A 22037-nucleotide genomic window follows, 5' to 3' on the forward strand; every position below is an offset into this window, starting at 1 on the left:
AACCAAAGGAAGAAGCTCAAATGGGATTGCCTCGACTATTAATGGGATGAAACGTACCTCTTCTAGATTTGTATTGTTGGTGTGATTCAGAAATGTGTACCGGAGGAGGAACAAGTGCAAATTCTCAAGGCTTGCCACTCTTCACCATATGGTGGTCATCATGGCAGAGCTAGAACAATGACAAAAGTGTTGAGTTGTGGATTCTATTAGCCTACTCTTTACAAGGATGCTAGTGAGCTTGTCAAGCGTTGTGATGAATGCCAAAGGGCCGGGGGAATCTCAAAGAAAAATGAAATGCCCCTCACCACCATCTTGGAGATTAACATTTTCGATGTGTGGGGTGTTGATTTCATGGGTCCTTGTGTGAGCTCTTGTGGAAACACTTATATTCTAGTCATGGTTGATTATGTGTCCAAATGGGTTGAGGTCATTGATTTGCCCAACAATGAAGCGAGGAGTGTGGTAACATTTTTGAAAAAAAAAACATCTTTACAAGAGTTGGTACTCCAAGGGCTATCATAAGTGATGAAGGTTCGCATTTCTGCAATGAGGCTTTTGATACCTTGCTCACCAAGTATGGTGTCACTCACAAAGTCTCGACCCCCTATCACCCTCAAGCAAGTGGTCAAGTGGAAGTATCCAATATGGAGATCAAGAGTATTTTGTCAAAGACAGTGAATGCCAATGGGACGGATCGGTCAAGAAAACTTGATGATGCTTTATGGGCTTATAGGACGACTTACAAAACACCAATCGGGATGTCTCCATACCGGTAGGTGTTAGGGAAAGCTTGCCATCTTCCGGTAGAACTTGAGCATAAGGCCATGTGGGCTTTGAAGAAGTTGAACCTTGAATGGATGTTGCCGCCAAATTAAGGGTGACACAATTGAATGAGCTAGATGAATTCTGGTACCATGCATATACAAGTTCATCCTTATACAAGGAGAAGATGAAGTACCTCCATGACAAGTACATTCGGAATAAGGAGTTTAAATAAGGTGATCTTGTGTTATTGTTCAATTCCCTATTACGGTTGTTTCCGGGAAAGTTGAAGTCAACATGGAGTGGCCCGTTTGAAGTTGTTGGTGTGATACCATTCAGACCATTGGACTTGAAAAATAATAATGATGAAGTGTTTAGGGTCAATGGGCACCAGGTGAGGCACAATCTTCGAAAAGTTGATGATGGCCACGTGGTGGCGGTTCTTCATTTCAAATGATTGGTAATCTGTGTCGTGCTGCAATGTTAAATCAGGTGCTTCTTAGGAGGCAACCCATGTATCTTTTTCTTTATCTTTTTCTTCTTCTTTAGATAGTGTATGCAGTAAAATTGGAGGGTCCAATTTTCCATCGGTATAACATCTCAAAGGCTCGAAATCACGGTCGAGTTCATCCCTCGAGGGCCATCGATGCTCGACCTCAGGGCAGTATGAGATCAACGGTCACAGAAAGAGAGTGGGGAGTTCCCAATGCGTGAAGCTAGAGCCGACAAAATCTGTCAGGCTAGTCTGAGCCCATATCGTGGCATTAACTAGGTGTCCCATCTCCATATATTTGTAATAAATGCACTTGTACTATGTTGGGATTCCCCCTCTTATATAAAGGGTATCCTTGTCATTTTTTGTAAATATCTGTTGCTCCATACTAAATATACAAGAATATCTTTCTGCTCTGTAACACTTTATCTTGGTCTCGTTATCTCATTTATTTCTTGTATTTATTGTGTTCTATCTATTGTTCTTCATTTATTGCTTATTATTTTCCATAAAGATCCGCCTTTGATTTGTCTATAACCGTTATTCCCCATCAACCACCTTCAATAGCCCTCAGCCGAGCTTCGGACTCGACCCTGAGGCCCTCGAACAAGGAAGCTTGAGGCCCCGATTAGCAGCGATTTGGTTTGGTTAACATCTCGTTTTAAGCTTGTATCTCATTTCTAAGTCTTTCACATAGCAACAACTGCCTAACAACTAGCATAAAAATAAATCTCGTATTTTTAGAACCACTAAATCAAATTTAATTGTTATTACCATTTTCACGGTAAATAGATAGGTTTTGTTCTGTGCTAACTAGTTTTGAAGTGTATGCAGGAATGAGTGTGCTTTGTAGGGACTGTGCCCAGAAAAATGGCTAAGTGTTGAAAAAGTGCAGACTGCACAATTTTGTATGCTACAACAAAGAAGAATCTGCGGCCGCACAACCGGAGACCCAAAAATGCAACTCTCTGAAGTTTGGAATAGCAAAAAAATGGCCATTCTACAGCCACACTTGAAATTGTGCGGTCCATACTCACTTTTGTGCGGACCGCAGAGCTTCAACTAGGGTCAGGTAAAGAGTGCAAACCGTGCTCAAAATTCTGCAGTCGCACTCAGCTGCATTTTTTACCTAATTCGATCAACGTATAAATAGGTCATCATAGCACTATTCACAACTTTACACACTCTGAGATCTTGAGACCTAATCAAAGCACAATGCACACTAATTGTTTCACACTCCACACTCATTTCATCAGTCTAGATTCTTACTTGCATCCTTAATCATTGCTATATTCAATTCATTCTTAGATTTTTCAATTTTTCTTAGTTTTTGTTTTTTAGCAGTATAGTTATTTTTAGGCCTAAAATATCAAATGTTCTTCATCACTTCATGTGTAATTAAAATTGTGTGGGTAATATCATGTGCACTCATTAGGGTCTGGGTAAATCATGTATCATGTTTAAATTTCCAATACCATGTCTACATTGTGCAAAACGTTGAAAATCTTTAGTCAGTGCCTTAGGATTTATAATTGTGCGGCCGCACACAAAATTTTGTGGTTCTTAGATTTTGAGTTGGACATAATACTGAGCATGTAATGTGCGGACCACACTCAAAATTGTGTGGTCCACAGAAAATTGTGCGGCCTGCGTAAAAATGTCATCGACCGTACTTTGAAACTTCAGAGAACCAGTAGTTTGAGCCTGGTTTTATACGGCCACACTCAAAATTGTGCGATCGGCATAAGGCAGTCTATGGCCGCACTCAAAATTATACAGTCAGCACAAGGCAGTCTGTGGCCGCACTCAATATTGTGCGGTCCACACTTTCACTTCTGTGAACTGTCTTACTTTTCTACAACTGATAACTGCTTCTGGACTTTAACTGACCTATGTGCTTTGTATTGCAGACAATGGTTTGATCACGAGGTAGAGGTGATACTTCTAAAGAGAGGGGTGAACCCTCCTGAGGTCGAGGCAGGGGCAACCTCCCACTCTCAGTACAGAAAGCAATAAACAAGAAGGCAACTGCCAACAGAGTCCCTGAACCTTCAGAATCTAGTGAATATCTCATGTCTAGGGAAGCCTTACAGGGCAACTCTGTGCAAGCAAAATCTGATGCCCAATCTCAACTAAAACAGTTTCTGGGTAGACTACAATTGAGAGATGAACCCTCCTTCTCTGCTAGTTCTTCTGAGGGTTCGGAAGAGGATAGCCAAGATTCAGAACCTTCTTCCTTATATGCCCCTGCAACACCTATTCTAGTAGATGATGATGTTCCTGGTGATGGTAGAGGAGGTAACACTAGAGTCAGCGACCTAGAGAGGTCAAAGAAGAAAAAGATATGGGAAGATAGATTTGTGAGCTTTATAGCCTTCACAAAGTTCAAAGAATGGTAGCCCCAGAGATCACTCACACTTGAGCGACAATTCTTAGTGAAGGACTTGGATAAATACAATCCAAATGTCCTTAGGTAGTTCAGGGAGAACAAGGGGTGGATGTGGTTCACCCAGAGTGTTATAGATGCCAATGAGCACTTGATACATGAATTTTATGCCAATGTGACTTACACCAAGAAAGGTACCAAAGTGAACAAAGTGCGGAATTTGAAGGTCCGATTTGATCAATGCACTCTAAACACTTACATGGGATTTTAGGAGGTAGAGGCAATCCAGTACATGGAAAAGCTTTCAATGAGTGATGCAGCTCGTCCTTGGCTAGCAGAGATCTTGGCAGCTCCAGGTCCTCCACCACCGTGGATCAAAGAGGGGGTTTCCATTGCACGGGCTACCCTGAATTTTGAAGCAAAAGGGTGGCAAACTTTTGTGTGTAGCCGGATTGACCCGAGCCGGAATGAGAACAATCTTCCACTACCCCGAGCAGTTCTGATGGCATCTATCATGGCCGGGTACCCAATCAATATAGGTGCTATCATGTCAGTGGTTGTACGAAAAAGTGAAAGCTCTTATCCATATCCCAACGCCCTCACAGAATACCTTACGGATGCAAAGGTGGACCCGAGGAGATTTGATATCCAAAAAGCCATTCATATGGTACACAGGTCAAATACCATGCACACTGAGACTACATAGGGAGTTCTCTTCGCTCCCTACCCTTCCTTATTCTAATTTTTGTTAAGCATTAAGGACAATGCTTATTCTTATTTAGGGGGTGGTCTATTTTGGTTGGTTTGATATGACATTGGCCTGTATAACTTTAGTACTTTTTTTTTCTCTCTTTCATTATGTATATATTCCTCCCTTTCTTCTGATGTATATATTCTATTCCCCTCGGTTTATATATTCATTTGTCTTACTTTCAGTAGTTTATTTCATAGCTTCTTCAGTTTGTTTTTCTTAGTAGTATAACTTCTTATTTACTTTAATAGCTTCTTTTTTATTTGGTAGCTTCTTTCTATGTTTAAGTGAGAAATAATCCTTTGGTTTTCTTAAAGCCATAGTTCTTTCCAAAGGTGGGTTTTGTGTGAACTGAGTGGCTCTTCCCAACGATGGATGGCGTGACAACCTTATTAATGGTTTGAGTCCCTTTTTGATGTTTAGGTAAAAATAGCAGTATTAACAAATAAAAAGGGTCAATCATGCTTCACTTGGTACCAAAACATTTAACTATGGCCTTATGGTTAAAAATAAGTTCTCGGCAAGAAATAGCTCTAATTAGAGATCTTTAGACTCTTGTGTTGACTTGAGCAATCATCGAGTGGTTTAGTTGAACCCTTAGTGATTTTTAGTCTTGAATATGATTATTGTGGGCCCTCAACTCTATCCCCTTTAACAATCCAATTGTGTCAGAAGTGAGATTTTTTGTTGCAAGTCAAAGTACCCGTGCGAATGGTCTAGAACTTGCCTCGAATGTGTTTCTAGGCGAAAATCTAGGTTTTTCTTGGATTGAAAAGTTATTGTAGGCTCTGCTTTGATGGTACAGTGGGATCCAAGGGTCCATTTGAGAATTTACTGTGACAAGCTGGTTGCAGTAGGGAAAGATGAAAGAATCCGCATAAAGTTGTTCATTGAGGAGTTTGAAGGGAGATGCTTTGTCTTGGTACATTAGCCAAGATCCAAAGAAGTGGTCAAATTGGGTAGGCATGGCATCCGACTTTGTGGACAGTTTCATGTTCAATACAGAGAATGCGCCAGACGTGTTCTATATTCACAATCTAAAGAAGAAGCCCACAGAAACATTCCGCAAGTATGCTACTCGCTGGTAGTCCAAAGCTGCTATGGTCAGTCCTGCCTTAGAAGAGGAACAAATGAACAAATTCTTCATCCGATCTCAAGACCCACAGTATTATGAACGACTAATGATGATTGAGAGCCACAAATTTTCTAACATTATCAAGCTGGGTGAAATGATCGAAGAGGGCATCAAAAGTGGTATGGTTACAAATTCGAGACCTTAAAAGCTACAAATAAGGCCTTATAGTCTGGTGGTGTGTCAAAGAAAAGGGACGTAGGGGCCATAATGGTTGCACAAAGAACCAAATCTCCCATCAAATACCAAACCTACCCAATGCCTCTACTCACATATCAGCCTACCCCGAACTACCAAGCACCCTTACCATCTTACCAAACTCCGCCACCCGCTTATCAATCACCTCCACCTCCCATATATCAGCCTACTTCACCCAGATATTCCCAATCCGCATATGTTTACCAAGCCTACAATGCTCAACCATCCCACTATCAATCCCCTCCTGCATGCCAGAACTTCCCTAGACCTCGACCAAATTTTGACCGCAGACCTCTGAAACAATATACAGCCATTGCTGAACCTATTGACCAGTTGTACGAAAGACTCAACGCTACTAGTTATGTCACCCCCATCCCAGCTGCAACTCCTGAGAACCCTTCTCAGTGGGTTAAAACAAACAAATCCTGTATATACCACTCCGGCATGAAGGGACACACCATCGAGGAATGTCGTTCTTTGAAGGACAAGATCCAAACATTAATTAACAACAAAATTATCATGGCAAAGTAACCTGCTCCGAATGTCCATAATAACCCGCTACCAAACCACAATAGTGGAGGCGTTCACATGATTGAAATAGAGGATGATTGGGATCCCGAGGGATCGATCGGTTTGATCACAGAAGGTGATGACCAAAAGAAGCCAATAGTTACTCTTAATCCGATCGTGGTGCAGATTCATCCCTCTGGGGATGCCGAGGTAAATATGTCTGTGCCACTTGAGTTTGAAACAACGTCATCTGCAAAGACACCAACACCAATTGAGGTCGAATTCGTGACTCCAGCAAATGCACCCACACTGTTTGAAGTTGCAATTTTACCACCCAGGGCACATGCTCCGTTCGGAGTAAAGATATCCACGCCGATTCCAGTAGAGATGTCAACCATGACGCCATACCATACAAAGGCTATACTGTGGGACTATAGTCGAGGCAAGGAGGAAAGGCAAGGGTAGGTTCGAAGAAACTATTGCCGCACAAGGTATGATGAGAACTGGTAGAGTTTATACCCCTAAACAGCTGGCTGAGTCAAGCAAGCAGGCCTCCAACCGGCCACCCATTATTGAGACAGGTCCAAACAATCTTTGTATAAATATACAGGCCAAGGAATACTCGATCATCGACCAGTTGAACAAAACACGAGCGCAAATCTCCATACTTTCTTTGCTACAAAATTCCGAGGCACACAAGAATGCCCTGCTAAGGGTGCTGAGTGAAGCATATGTGCCAAGCAACATCACTGATGGGGAAATGGCTAACATGGTAGGACAGGTATTGGATAGTCATAAATTGCATTTCATGAGGATGAGCTGCCACATGAATGGTTGGGTCACAACAAGGCACTGCACATCACCGTGCAATGCGAGGATAATTTTATCACTAGAATCTTGATTGATGGAGGTTCCGGTCTCAACATTTGTCCACTAGTAACACTTAAGAAGTTGGAAAAAGGACTACACGAGATAACGGACAGAGCCATCAACGTGAAAGCCTTCGACGACTTTGAAAGGTCCACTATTGGGGAAATTAGTCTATGCTTTCAAATGGGGCCAACTTGGTTCGATGTTCATTTCCAAGTGATGGACGTGCCGGCATATTATAATCTGCTGTTGGGACGGCCGTGAATTCATGATGCTGGGGCTGTAGAATCAACACAACATCAGGCAGTAAAGTTTGAATGGAATCACCAGGAGGTGATCATTCATGGAGACAGTAGAAACCCTATATAAAGTCGCTAGACCATCCCATCAATCGAAGGAAGAAGGAATCTGGATGGAGAGACTTACCATAACATTGAACGGGTAAATGCTATTGACAAAAATAAATGGTGGGATAACAAGATTGAGAGTATACTGAATTAGAGTGGGTACCAACCTTGCAAGGGGCTCGGCAAGAACCTCCAAGGAATCACTAAGCCCATAAAACTCAAGAAATATGGCACCACTTTTGGTCTGGGATACGAGTACACCTGGGAAGAATTCAACAAAAAAATAGCCACCATGGCACGGTCCCTACTATCTGCTGGAGCAGCCAATACCATATTTGTAGCAGACTTTCCAACCGGCCGATATTATCTATGGGTCTGATGAGTAGGAAGCCCTGGCAGCGGTTAAGAACTTGTTCCTAGAAGATAATAATATGGACTGCTATGTTATTCTCGATGAGAAGGGGGAGGAAGGCCCTTCCATACAGGATGTAAGTAGAGGAGCACGCCTCAATAACTGGACCATCATGAAACCAGAGCCCGACGAGCCTCGGGGTAGCAAGGCTAAAACAAGCATCATGCACTGTCTATATTTTACTAAATGATTTTATTTTTGCATTTTAATTCCCGCAATAAGATCTCCAATGTTCCAAAATAGTTATGCAATTTATCAAAGAATTTTGACTTTTCTTATGAATCAACGCTCATTATTATTTTTCTCTTATTACATTACTTATACATCATTACTATTACTTATCTTGATAAGCCAATGACTGTGACATGCAATGAGACAACGCAACAAACGGACATAGATTCAGAGGAAGATGACATACCGGAGGAGATTGTTAAAGAAGTTGAGAATTTTGAAAACAGACCTAAGTCCAACCCGGACGAGATAGAAGTTGTTAACATGGGAGATGCATAAAATGTTAAAGAAACATGAATTAGCGTCCACTTTTCACCATCAGAAAAGAAGGAATACACAGATTTTCTAAGAGGATATAAGGACATATTCGTCTGGTCGTATGATGATATGACTGGCCTGAGTACATCTATTGTGTCTCACAAACTGCCAACCGATCCAACATGTCCTCCGGTAAAGCAAACACTCAGAAAGTTCAAGCCTTATATGAGTTTGAAAATCAAGGAAGAAGTCACTAAGCAGGTCAAAGCTAAGGTTCTCAAGATAGTAGAATACCCGACGTGGTTAGCCAACATCGTGCTTATACCAAAGAAGGATGGGAAGGTCAGAGTCTGTGTCGACTACCGTGATATTAATCGGGCCAGTCCAAAAGATGACTTCCCTTTGCCAAACATACACATCCTAATCGACAATTGCGCCAAGCATGAGTTGCAATCATTTGTAGATTGTTTCGTTGGTTATCATCGGATCTGGATAGATGAAGAAGATGCTAAGAAAACGACTTTTATTATGCCGTTGGGAATGTATTGTTACAAGATGATGTTGTTTAGGTTAAAGAATGCAGGGGCCACCAACATGAGGGCCATGACCACCATTTTCCATGATATGATATACAAGGAGATTGAGGTATATGTAGATGATGTCATCATCAAGTCCAAGCGCGCCACTGATCACATGGAAGATTTGAGAAAGTTCTTCAATAGACTGCGAAGGTACAACCTGAAACTAAACCTCGCAAAATGCGCATTTGGGGTTCCCGCTGGGAAATTGCTTGGGTTTATTATGAGTCGCCGAGGAATAGAATTGGATCCGTCAAAAGTCAAAGCTATTCAAGAATTGCCATCACCAAAGTGCAAGAACGATGTGATGAGTTTCTTGTGGAGACTTAACTATATCAGTCGGTTCATAGCACAGTCTATAGTTATTTGTGAGCCAATCTTTAAGATGTTGAAGAATGACGCCATTACCAAATGGACTGATGACTGCCAAAAGGCTTTCGACAAAATCAAGGAATACCTATCAACACCACCAGTCTTAGTCCCGCTCGAGCTTGGTAGATCCCTATTACTCTACCTCGTAGTATTAGATGGAGCTTTTGGTTGTGTTCTGGGGCAGCATGATGAAACAGGGAGGAAGGAGCAGGGCATATATTACATCAGTAAGAAGTTCACCCCGTACGAGGCCCGGTATTCCCTATTAGAGCGCACCTATTGTGCTTTGACTTGGGTAGCTCAGAAGCTGAGGCATTACTTCCGTACCTATGCCACATATCTCATATCAAGGATGGATCCTTTGAAGTACATCTTTCAGAAGCCCATGCCCACTAGCAAACTAGCCAAGTGGCAAATCCTGTTGCGTGAATTTGACATTGTCTACGTAACTCATAAGGCAATCTAGGGACATGCACTAGCAGATCACCTTGCTGAAAACCCCGTGGATGGAGAATACGAACCCCTAAAACATATTTTCCTGACGAGGAGGTATCATTTATAGGAGAAAACATTGCAGAATCCTATGATGGTTGGAGAATGTTTCTCGATGGAGCAGCAAACTTCAAGGAAGTTGGCATAGGAGCAGTCCTAGTATCGGGAACCGGTCAACATTATCTGGTGTCTGCCGAACTCAGGTTCCCGTGCACCAACAACATGGCCTAATATGAAGCTTGCATCTTAGGGCTCAAGATGCCATTGATATGAACATTCAAGAGTCCTTAGTTATTGGAGATTCAGACCTACTCATACATTAGGTCCGAGAAGAATGGGCGACCAAGAACTCCAAAATACTCCCGTATCTGCATCATGTACAGGAATTGAGGAACAGATTCATGAAAACGGAGTTCAAACATGTTCCTAGAGTCCAGAATGAGTTCACTGATGCATTGGCTACCCTATTATCCAAGATACAACATCCTGACAAAAACTTCATTGATCCCATTCCAGTGAAAATCCATGATCAGCCAGCTTATTGTGCCCATGTTGAAGAAGCAGCAGACGGAAAACCTTGGTTTCATGATATCAAGGAATATTTGGCAAAATGAGAGTACCCAGAGCTTGCAAATCCTACTCAGAAATGCACGCTACGGAGGTTGTCCAATAATTTCTTTTACAGCAGAGCAATCCTGTATAGGAGGACTCCTGATTTGGGATTACTAAGGTGTGTCGACTCAAAAGAAGCATCCAGGTTACTAAAGGAAATTCACACCGGGACCTGCGGCCCGCATATGAACGACTTTGTCTTAGGAAAAAAGATACTCCGAGATGGTTACTTTTGGATGACTATGGAAACGGATTGCATCTAGTATGTCCGAAAATGCCACCGCTGTCAAATACATGCTGACATGATAAAGGTACCACCAAACGAGCTTAATGCAACAAGCTCACCATGGTCGTTCGCCGCTTAGGGAATGGATTTTATTGGACCAATCGAGCCCGCTGCTTCCAACGGGCACAAATTTATCCTGGTAGCAATTGACTATTTCACCAAATGGGTCGAAGCAGCATCTTACAAAGCACTGACTAAGAAAGTCGTGGCAGACTTTGTCCGCGACCGCATTGTTTTTCGATTCGGGATTCCAAAGTCAATCATTACAGATAATGTCTCCAACCTCAACAGTGACTTGATGAAAGCTATGAGTGGAACTTTCAAGATCAAACACAAGAATTCTACAACCTATAAGCCTCTGATGAATGGAGATGTAGAAGCCGCCAACAAGAATATCAAGAAGATATTAAGGAAAATGGTAGAAAAGCATAAACATTGGCACGAGAAGTTATCATTTGCTTTATTGGGGTATCGCACCACAGTCCGAACATCAACCAGAGCAACCCCCTATATGCTGGTTTATGGTACAGAAGCCGTCATTCCCACCGAAGTAGAAATTCCCTCCTTAAGGATCATACATGAAGCTGAGCTTGACGATGCAGAATGGGTAAAAAGGTGTTATGAGCAACTATCTCTTATAGATGGAAAGAGAATGAACACAGTTTGCCATGGTCAACTCTATCATAACAAAATGTACAGAGCCTTCAACAAAAGAGTCAAGCCGAGATAGTTCACACCAGGGTAGCTGGTGTTAAAGAAAGTTTTTCCGCATCAAGATGAAGCCAAAGGGAAATTCTCTCCCAACTAGCAGGGTCCATACATGGTTCATCGGGTTCAGACAGGAGGAGCCCTCACACTTGCAGAAATGGACGGAGAAGTCTGGCCAAAACCTATCAACTCAGATGCAGACAAGCGTTACTATGTGTAATCTTTATGTTTCCCTTATATGGTGAAAATTGAACTACAAGTGACCTGATTCCTATTTAAGAGGGGATATATAGGCAACCCTATGGGTTCGGTCACAACTCAATAAAAGTTTCATTTCCCCCTGAAATTGGAAGCTAGGCAGAATTTTGAGGAGGATCCTCAAAATTCCGAAGTAATTTCAGCCGATCGCCACACGAGCAACAGTCAGAAATGTTAACCCATCAAACTGGGGCAGAATTTTTGAGGAGGACCCTCAAACTTCCATAGCAAGAAAGGTTGCAATGTCTCGAACTATGTCACAGTCGTTGATTCATCTAAAAACTATCTTAATTATATACCTGTGTTATATTTTTACAAATCATGCATGTTTATTATTGAAATTGCCTTATTTAGAAACGCTACCCTAATGATACATATAGTATTACCAGATCGAAGACGAGCAAGTCAAGCGGAGCCAGTAGGGATACGAACTAACCTTCCCCCTTTACAAAACTCACGATTTTTCTTTGGATGCAGGCACTTGGATTACGAAAGCATCATACATACAATACACCCACGAGACAAACATCATTCAAGAATACAACTCTCAGAACTGTCGCGCTTACTCACATTTGCCATCCATGCATACCGGTGACGTTCCATGTGTCACCACGTTCCCAGCAGTAACAATATCGCAATCCACTATCAGCTAAGAAAGTTGTGTTACCGTTTGCTACTTTATTTCTTGCATAAGGCTATCATTCTGCCTACCGAGACTAAATGTTGTCTCCATCTGAATTTTTGCATTGCATAAGGCTACCATTCTGCCTTCTGAGACTAAATGTTGTCTCCATCTGCATTTTTGCATTGCATAAGGCTACCATCTACCTTCCGAGGTTAAACGCAACCTCCATCTGCATCTGCATGGGTGAAATATTACCACCCTATCTACACTTGCATGGCTGAAAGATCATCACCTTATCTACATTTGCGTGGTTGAAAGATCGCCACCTCATCTACATTTGCATGGCTGAAATATCGCTACCTTATATACATTTGCATGGCTGAAAGATCGCCACTTCATCTACATTTGCATGGCTGATATATCTCCACCTTATCTACATTTGCATAGTTGAGAGATCACCACCTCATCTATATTTGCATGGCTAAAATATTACCGCCTTATTTACATTTGCATGGCTGAAAGTTCGCCAAATACTGCATCTCATTGGCTGAAAGATCGCCAAATCACCCGAAGGAGTCATTGTTCGGAGGCACCATTTTCATAGCCCGAGAATGCCATGTTATCGCCTAAGTACCCCTTTTAATCTTTTGCATATCATTATTCAAAGGAGTCATGGTTCGGAGGCATCATCCGCATAGCCCGAGAGCAGCATTTCATGGCATGTGAATCCGTTATTATACGCTTCATGGCCTAGGACATCATGTTCTAAGGACGTCATTCTAACCGTCCGAAGACAATCCTCATGGTCCGACGGGAGATTGTAACATATTTAAATTTATGCACAATATATGCTTGTATTGCTTATTTGAAGGTAAATCGGCAAGCAACGACCATCTCGGTAGGAGCGATCCCGCTCCAGTTCCTGCAGCCATGTCCAATCTTAACCATTCCCGTGTCCTGAATATTGCATCTGTTCTCGAAAGTCTCCATCGGCATACCCCGCCAACAAATTCCGAACTACATATGGCCTGATTCCTATATGACCAGGGATATGTAGGCAACTCAGAAGCCAGGGTGCGACCTAATTTCTCAAACAATTTTGCTTGGTCAAAATTGGCCATCATATCTTTACCCGATAACTCCTTCATTCTTCTCAAGTATAGAGAGGCAACTGTTGATATCCAATTTTTCCCAGTATATTTTTTATATGAAAAATACTTTCAAATTAGCATATATATGCTTATATAAGTATGTCCCAATGTTTTACTAATTTTAATAATTTTAAATTTTTTTAACCAATTTATTCCTTTGTTTTATTCATAAAAAAACCCAATAATAATTCCCAAAGTTATCAATCTTGGTGGTTAATTTATTGGATTCTCATATTTATACTAAAATATAGTTAATATAATTTTTGCATATTTTTAAAAATTTATTTAGTATTTTAAAAACAAAATTGCATATAATTGCAATATTAGCCTCTTTTAGATTTAATTGTCTTTATATTTATAAAAGATTAAGTCCACTATTTTTAAATTGATAATTATATATTACAAATCATTTTAGTACCTTCAATTTATTTTCAGGAATTAATTTACTATTTTTTATAAAATTAAAAGGGAAAAGTGGCCATTGCAATTATAGCCCAAATTGAGTTTCAATTATAACCCAAAAAAGGCCCCCAATTTTCCAACCCAATTACAATTTCAACCCGAACCCCTACCCAATATAAATAATCCAACCCGGATCCCCTACCTAACCTTTTCAATCAAACGACACCTTACCCCCACCTCATTTCACACCAAACGCCGCCCTTGAATCCCTTTCCCTCTCAACTCTCTCTGCAATCCCTCATGAACCCTCACCGATGCCACCTAAACTAACCCTAATACCTCCCAAATCTATGGCTTCCAAGGTCATCGGAGACCTATATCAACCCCCCATGGCTTCTACGTGTTCGATTCTTATGGTCTCAAGGCTAAATCTTGAAAGAGCTTGGTCCAAACCCTGTTCGATTTCAATTCATGATTGTTCTCTGGTCAGGCATGGCTATTCAAGTCATACACTTGACTCTCCTGCATAGATCGATGGTTTTCAAAGCCTTTCTCATCACTTGGGTTCTTCTGAAACCCTAACCTCTAAGCTTCTTTTGATTTTTTTAGAACTGTTTCAGATCTATGTTTGCTCTGAATTGCTAAGCGTTTTTCTCGAAGTTTCTTTTAAATCTCTGCCTTAAAATCCCCTTATCTTTTCTAATTAGGGTTCTTGTTAGTTTATTTCAAAACTTTTTTCTGATTTTTGATATGTTCTGATGGGTTTCCCTATATCTTGCTTCTACTTGAGATTGCATGTTAAAAGCCATAATTTCTTATAACTGTTTATCAGACGAATGTTTGTTTGCCTGAGTTTCTGTCCGATTTATTTGTTTATCCTCTTTTAAAAAAACTCTTCTATTGTTGAAAATCCTATGGTTTTGGGTCTGAGGCTGTTCGTTTAAGTGCATAACTCGATTTTGAAGTTCTTTATCTCAAACTCTCTTATTTCGCTATGGTATTCTTATGACTCTGGTTTTCTATCATTTCTAAAAATCGATTATGCTCGAAACCCTAATTTTCAAGAGGGGTTTTCTTCACCTGCTACTGTGAGATCTTCACATGCTTTGATATTCTAGGTTTTCTTCACTACTTGACCTACTGGGCTATCATGTTTCGAATGTTGCTATCCATTGAATTTGTGCTACTATTGTATGTTATTTCCTTCTGCCAACAGGCTCGGCCTCGCATGTATAGTGTTTATGCACCCTATTTATATTCTAAGTTTCCTTCTTTGTTTGACCTTCAACTTATGACTGATTTCAAACTTTTCCTTTGTGAAATTCTGATTTCACTCCACTGTTAGGGTTAATTGATTTTCTTTTCATGTTTTGCCTTGCAGAATTCTTTCCAAAATTAGTGTATCTCTGTACCTAGACTCGATGGCTTACTTAATGTTTTACTACTTCTTTTATGGCAATTGTCATCCTGCTTATAAATTGATTTCTTTCCTTATTTTTGAACTTGTCGCTACCCGTTAAGCAAAATGATCCCTTAATTAAAGGCAATCACTTGTATAATTGATTCTGAATCATGATTGTTTCCATGTTTGTAGCTTATTACCCTCTCTTAATCATTTTTAAAAAGCTATAAATACCATGTACTTCTTTTCTTTCAAAAAACAAGAACACAAGGTAAAAACACTTGAGTTCAAACACACACTCCACCAGATCTCTCTTTTCTCTATTACTATTATATTGCTACCTTACCTAGCCGGCTGAAAGCCAAGGCTAGGTTGTGGCGAAACTTGCTTATTTTCTGCATTTGCATTTCTTTCTGGTATGTTCTAATTAAGTTTTCTGCACTAACAACGATATACTTATTTACTATTTCTTGCATTCTTGTCTGCCTACTGTTTGTATTTAGCCCAGTACCATTGTTTAGTATGCTGTAATTTCCTTTCTCCTATTCTGAATCAATGTATCATGACTTGTGAATTCTTAATTCCTACCCCAATTTATTTAATTCTTGTGGTTGGTTTGGGGCATGACAACATTGGAAATTGTTGTGCATGACCCAAACTTGATCCTCTTAAGAGCATAACCTCCATGTTTCTCTTATATATTGTGTGTTCTGGTTGATTTACAATCTTGTCAGCACTTTCTACTGTTGTACATGCCCAAAGTTAACCCATACTTAAGTGTATAAGCTACTTACAATAGATTCCCAATCCATTGCCCCCCTTTGTGTGAAGTTATGGACTCCCTGAAATGTTAATGGTTGTCTCCCATCACCCTTTCTTTCTCCTTTATTTCCTCAGCTCTTAAAACTATGTTTCTGCACTTTTACTCTCTTCTTAGACTTAAGTTTTGCCCCCTCATGTGAGCCTTTCCTTGGGACCCATGAACTCCCTATAAACTTGGACACATGAGGGCTGACATTTCCACACTGCCCTTATCTCCATTCTTGTTATGTAACTTGGGTGTGAGCACTGCCCGGGGTCCTATTGAGGCCCTTAGGGAGCTCTGACACACTCAAGTCTGAGAAAGGCTTCTGATCCATGGCATTTTGAGGTAGTTCATTACAAATTATTCCTGGTTTGTAATAATTTGTAATGAACATTTGGGGCTGGCTAGTGAAAACGGTTTGGTATTATGCATGCTCAAGGGTAGAAAACAAGCCTATAGGAGTGCTTTTAATTCTGCATATTCACATCAAATTTAGAAACCATGTCTATAGGACCAACTTGTTCAACTTCACATATGGATAACCTGCCTATATGAATTATCTAAAATCTCACATGTTTGTCACCGTTTAGATATCCTGTTTTTTTAGGGCCCAATTGGCTATAACCCAGTCGCTTGTAAAAATCAGCATAATGAATAGAAATCATGCTTATGGGAATTCCTAAGTGAAAACCCGCCTGTTTCCATTGTCTACTAGATATTATGCCTATAGGGGTTTGACATTATTCAGACACTATGTACGCAAAGGTTTAAAATCGGAAATTATGTCTTCATGGGTCTAAAATCAGTAATCCTAGATACCATGTTCATAGGAGTAAAAATCAGTGATAGTGGATACTGTCATCTGCAAAACCTGAAACTAGTCTAATTTAAAATTCGTCCATTCTGAATCTTTTTTTAATAATCTGATTCTCTTATTTTAACGAGGTTTAGCAAGCATGCCTATAGAATTTCAAACAATTCTCTTTGAGTTATCATTGTTTTACCATCTTCTGAGTTAAGTAGATATCATGCCTATATGACCCCGTCTAAATACTTAGGCAAACCTTAGAGTAATGACTGCAAAATTGAGTCCGCCTTTGTTAATTTTAACAACCAGCAGGCAGGCCTGATTCGGACTTCTTATCTGAGTTATGTAATAAACTAATCTGCTTCAATAATCAAACACCCCTCGTCTTTAGTATTTTAATCAGACCTAAAAAGTATGTGCAAGTCATGCTAGTTATGTGCTTTTGTTCAAGGAAGTATATTTGAGTGTTTATCTGTTTATATGCTTCCCTAACATGCAGCATGTGATTTTGTATGTCGCCTTAGATTTTGATCCTTTGAAACCAATCAGCCTAATATCCCACCCTTTAGGAATAGTAGTCCTAAGTGCCTCCGGGACTGATGTGAGTGGGACGAGTAATAGCATGCAATACTAGTCGAGATCAATTCGCACTTTAATACCTTAATCGGGTATGACAGGTAGATATGGATATGATGACCGGTGCGCTAATGCCACGTGTAACCCCTCTTTTGAGGAGTGATTACCGGGTATTGCATTGACGTGATCCATATTAAATATAAACCTAGGATCCCCTTTCCTTTTATTTGCAAACTATTTTTTTTAACTCTTCTTTTAATTGTTCTTTTTTTTATGTGTTTAAATCCCCTAATATTTTAGCCCGTACTTATATATTTTCTAAATTCACAATAATTGTCTGGCCGGGAACCACACTAGTGGATCCTGAGGTGTGCCTAACATTTTCCCCTTGGGATAACTTCAAGCCCTTACCCTATCTCTGGTTATTCAAATGACTTAGAATTGAACCCCATTGGTGTCCTAATGCACCTTAAATCATTAGGTGGCGACTCTTCAAAAATGCAAAACCCAAATCGTAAAAGGAACAGGTTGTCCCATACCAAATGTCATAAACCCGATTTCACGAGAAAAAGGGGCCGTGACATATAAGAGGGGAATCTTGTTATAGTACAACTTACATTAACTGTAAAAGCATGGTGATGGGATGGCTAGATGCGACGCCTCGACACAGGCTCTAGATAGGCCGGCTCTGTCAAACTTAGCTGTGTGCCTGGGGAATTCCCCATTTTTCTCTAGCCTCGATCTTCGTCTTCTTTGAGTCAGACCTCGACGAGTCTTGAGAGAGGGAACTCGGTCGCAACTACACGTCCTCAGGGTCTCGAGACATTCTTATGAAGTGACTTGATAACAAGAAATTAGGGCATTTCATGGGAAACAACTATGACACCCGATTCCTCGGGCTTCTCATGATGACGTCATACCGATGACGCAACCTATGGCACGAGTTTTTGAGATAACCGGGACATCCCATGGACTTGTGTTTTCAACATTATTTAATCCATTGTCGATTCCCGTTCTCCAAGGTGAAAGTACCGTCATCGATTCAGTTCTTCAAGAATGCAGTAAGTGCGTCCGCCGATCAGCCTTCCAAAGGCCTCGATGACCGTATTGTTATCTCTTATAAATGGGGCCGTCCTGGCATTATTTTTCTATCCAAGTGCTTTTATCTACTCATTCACCCTTTTCTCCTTACCATATTCCTCTATTGTTGATCACTATATTTGTAGTCTACGGCCTCAAGGTCGTTTGGCATCATTCCAAGAGGCCGTGTCGTGGCCCTTTGCCTAAGCTCCTTTTTGCTGAGTGCGACTATGTCCTCCTGTTGCTTATGCGGTTGTTGTTACATCTGCTACGGCTGTCCCTCTTGGCTCGAGATGATGACAGACGGGGAATCGATTCTCTCCTTTTTTAGAAAGTCATTCGGACTATGTACCACTGCTCACTCTCCTACCCCTGTCCTGGTGTGGTACTTCATCCCTTGGATTTTTTTATTTCCTGAGGGATAAAATGGCACCACCGGTCGTTGAGGCTGGGGCCCGTTGAATCTTCAACCTTTGGCTTCAGCGGGCTATGTCTCCTTTCTCTGCCTCCTCTGCATCCCTTCCTTTTCCTCTTCTTAATCTTTTCCTTCAGTGAGGACTTCCCACGGGATTGAGCTGGGAACCTAGGGGAGATGGTGGTCGAAGGAGCTACATCTGAGGATACGAGCTCGAGGAGGTGACGCTCGAGGATGTTGATACCGGAGATAGACCTTCAAGGATGGACTTGGTTCATAGGTATTCACTGTGGGTGTATACCCTTTGTTTCTTTGTTTCTGTATAAGGACCCTTTAAGGGCTTTTGTAATTGTATGTAATGACCCCCCGAGGGTCGTTATAAGCCAATATTTATGAAATATGAAGACATCTTCTTTACTTCTGCTTTTGATTTTTGCCTTGTTCTTGTATACTCTTGTGCGTTTGCGGAGATTTTTAATGTATGCCTCTGTTGACGATTGTCAATACTTTTTCCGTCTTTTGATCGATAGAAATGGCTCCTTTCCAAGCTTATTGTTGTTCCCAGGATCAAGCCTGCAGCAGTCCGGTAAACTTGGATCATCGGGTCCTTCGAGCCTCGTGGATATAGAGCACCGAAGTGAAAGTCAACTTTGGGCACTCGGAGCTTTTACTTTGAGCTTGACGTAGGTAACCTTTTAAGGTGTTGTGGGCAGGATTCTGAGGAGGGGATATTAATACTTACGTGACTTCCTGTGGTTGAGCCCTTGTGGACGGAGCTCGAAAGGACTATTTTTCTTCTTGAGGGAAAACTTTGAGGTCGGGTACAACCTCGGGATCCGTACTGATGCCATTGTCCTTTCGGGGCTTATCTTGGGTAGACGAATTGTTGTTATTTCCCACATATACCTGGGGTGGCTCTTGCTTCTTTGTAAGATCCTATTGTTTTAGATAGCTACCCTTCTGACTTGGCATCGAGTCCTTCATTACCTTAAGCACAAAAGTGTTGGTGTAGGACCCTGTTTCAGTTTGCCAATTCCACCATAGTCATGAATGCTACTTCAGGGCCTGCCCAACAGTGAGGGGAGAGTTCCATTCCAGTGCTCAGGATCCATGGGAGTTTACTCTGAAGACTATGTCTTCGATAAGAGAGGAACATCTGGAGATAGTGAGGAGAGACTATGGATGGGTGAGGGGGTAGCGTTGTAGGCGCTTTCACCGGATGAGGGTATTACGGACCCTGCTGATGGATTCCTAAACGTATACTTATACCCTTTCGCACTAGGCCCCCTTGATAGGGTAGTGCTTTATTTATGCCTGAAATATTGGGTTACTTTGGCGTAGATACATCCATCGTTTTGGCAAGTAGTGTTGATGATGATATTCTTTGCGGAGAAGGCTGGGCTTGAATTCACGCTTAGTCACCTCGTCAAGTTGTACCAGCCCTTTCATCATCGAGGCCTATTAACCTTGCGGTGTCGTTCGTCCACGCCCTTTGTTGTTGATGATGAGTAAGATAAGGATCGAAAGTGGGTCAGTCGATTCGTCCAGGTCTAGACGACTGACATTATCCCTGTAGGGCTCATGCCATTTCCCGAGGAATGAAATTATGCGCGTGAGTGGAGTGTCTCGTGCTTTCTAAGATTCTCTTGTAGCGAAAACCAGTTTAGTAATTTTGTTTCCTCCCTTTCTACAACAACTTCATGGGCGCGGGGCGAAGTTCCTAATTTGGCCGGCAGGGTTCGGAGGTTGGCGACCCATTCGACTTGCGACAAGCGTAGGTAGTGAGCTGTGTCCCGGGGAAGATGGGAAGAGAAATACCAAGGTATGTGCGTACACTGCTTTTACATTGGTCTTCGTATATTTGGGATGACATTTTCCTCTTTCTTTTGTACTGGCTTTGCCGTCGTAAGTATCAAAAGGTCCACAAGGGCGAGGTTTTGCTCCTCCGAAGAGGGGGAGTAGTGGTCACCTTCTAAGCCAAGGGACGATGGCGATAAATAGAATATGCACTCGCAGTGCGATGGAGCTTTTAGCGGGGCTAAACAGGTCCGTATATTCGAGGAGAAAACAACGCCCGAGTTGTTGTTCCTGAAGTATTCGGTTCCGAAGCGGTGGTTCCTCCAAGTGATTATGCTTCGATCGAGGTTTGTTCTTCCAAGGTGAAGGGGGCTGGACCAACAGGAGTGTGCTCGGCCTTCGAGGAAGTCCGCCGGCTTCACTTCGCGGTGAGTTTCAGCACAGTCCTTCTGCAGCTCGTGTCTCCCCTTCCTTATCGAGTTTTTCTTCTGCAGGCCTTTGATAAGGTCAGGTCTGATTTACTCTGTCATGGGGCTAGGCTTTAGAAAGCTCTGGATGGGGGTAGGTCCCTTAGGCTCCTCTACAGGGAGAAGGAGGTTGAGTTGATGCACTGGCGATATGAGGCGTACCGGAGCTCGAATTACGAAAGCTATTTGATGGAGCAGGTAACCTCTCATAGTACGTGTTTTTCTTTTTTAAACTTTAAGTTTATCGTTTTGCCCTTTTCAGTTGTAGAGAAAGACGGAGGCTCTGGAGCACCTTAGGGGTGAAGCCGACCGATTTAGAAATGATTGTGGCGAACTAAGAGCTCAGGTGCAGGCTAAAGCTTCAGAGGAGAAGGGTGCCTTGGCTAAAGTTCCCATAGGCCTTCGATAAGCTCAAGTCTGAGCTTCTTCGATGTGAGACTATTTTGTGTATAGCCTTGAATCGGGAGAGATCTCTCAGGCTTCTTTGTGATAAAAAGACTAGAGAGCTGATACATCTTCGATCAGAGTTGGACCGAAGCCGAGATTATGAAGGCAGCCTCGAGAAATAGGTAACTAATATTTTGAGGGAATATAGTCTTCTTCTCCCATTTTTGGAGACTAATGTTTCGGTATCCCAGTTGCAAAAAAAGATAGAGACGCTGGAGACCTTCGAGGCGAAGTCAAACAGGTCAATTCTGAATGCAGAAATTTGAAGGCATAGATAGATGTTCATGTTAAGGGCAAAAGGAATGCTATGGCTAAGGCCTCCACCCTCAAGATACAACTTCATAATGCTCGAGAAGGTGACTCGGTACAGACGAGTAGAATTGCTAAGCTTGAAATAGATATTTTG

The 22037-nt window shown here is 41.6% G+C and overlaps 1 protein-coding gene across 1 annotated transcript; it reads left to right on the forward strand.

The window, feature by feature from the left end:
* Positions 1 to 10997: 10997 nt before the first annotated feature.
* LOC138873501 (uncharacterized) lies at positions 10998 to 21593 on the forward strand. Its single transcript, XM_070151971.1, has 2 exons — positions 10998 to 11351; positions 21453 to 21593. Exons 1-2 carry the CDS (start codon positions 10998 to 11000, stop codon positions 21591 to 21593), a joined length of 495 nt encoding a protein of 164 aa, XP_070008072.1.
* Positions 21594 to 22037: the final 444 nt, after the last annotated feature.

This window comes from Nicotiana sylvestris, chromosome 7, assembly GCF_000393655.2.
Source record: "Nicotiana sylvestris chromosome 7, ASM39365v2, whole genome shotgun sequence".
NCBI classification, from domain to species: domain Eukaryota; kingdom Viridiplantae; phylum Streptophyta; class Magnoliopsida; order Solanales; family Solanaceae; genus Nicotiana; species Nicotiana sylvestris.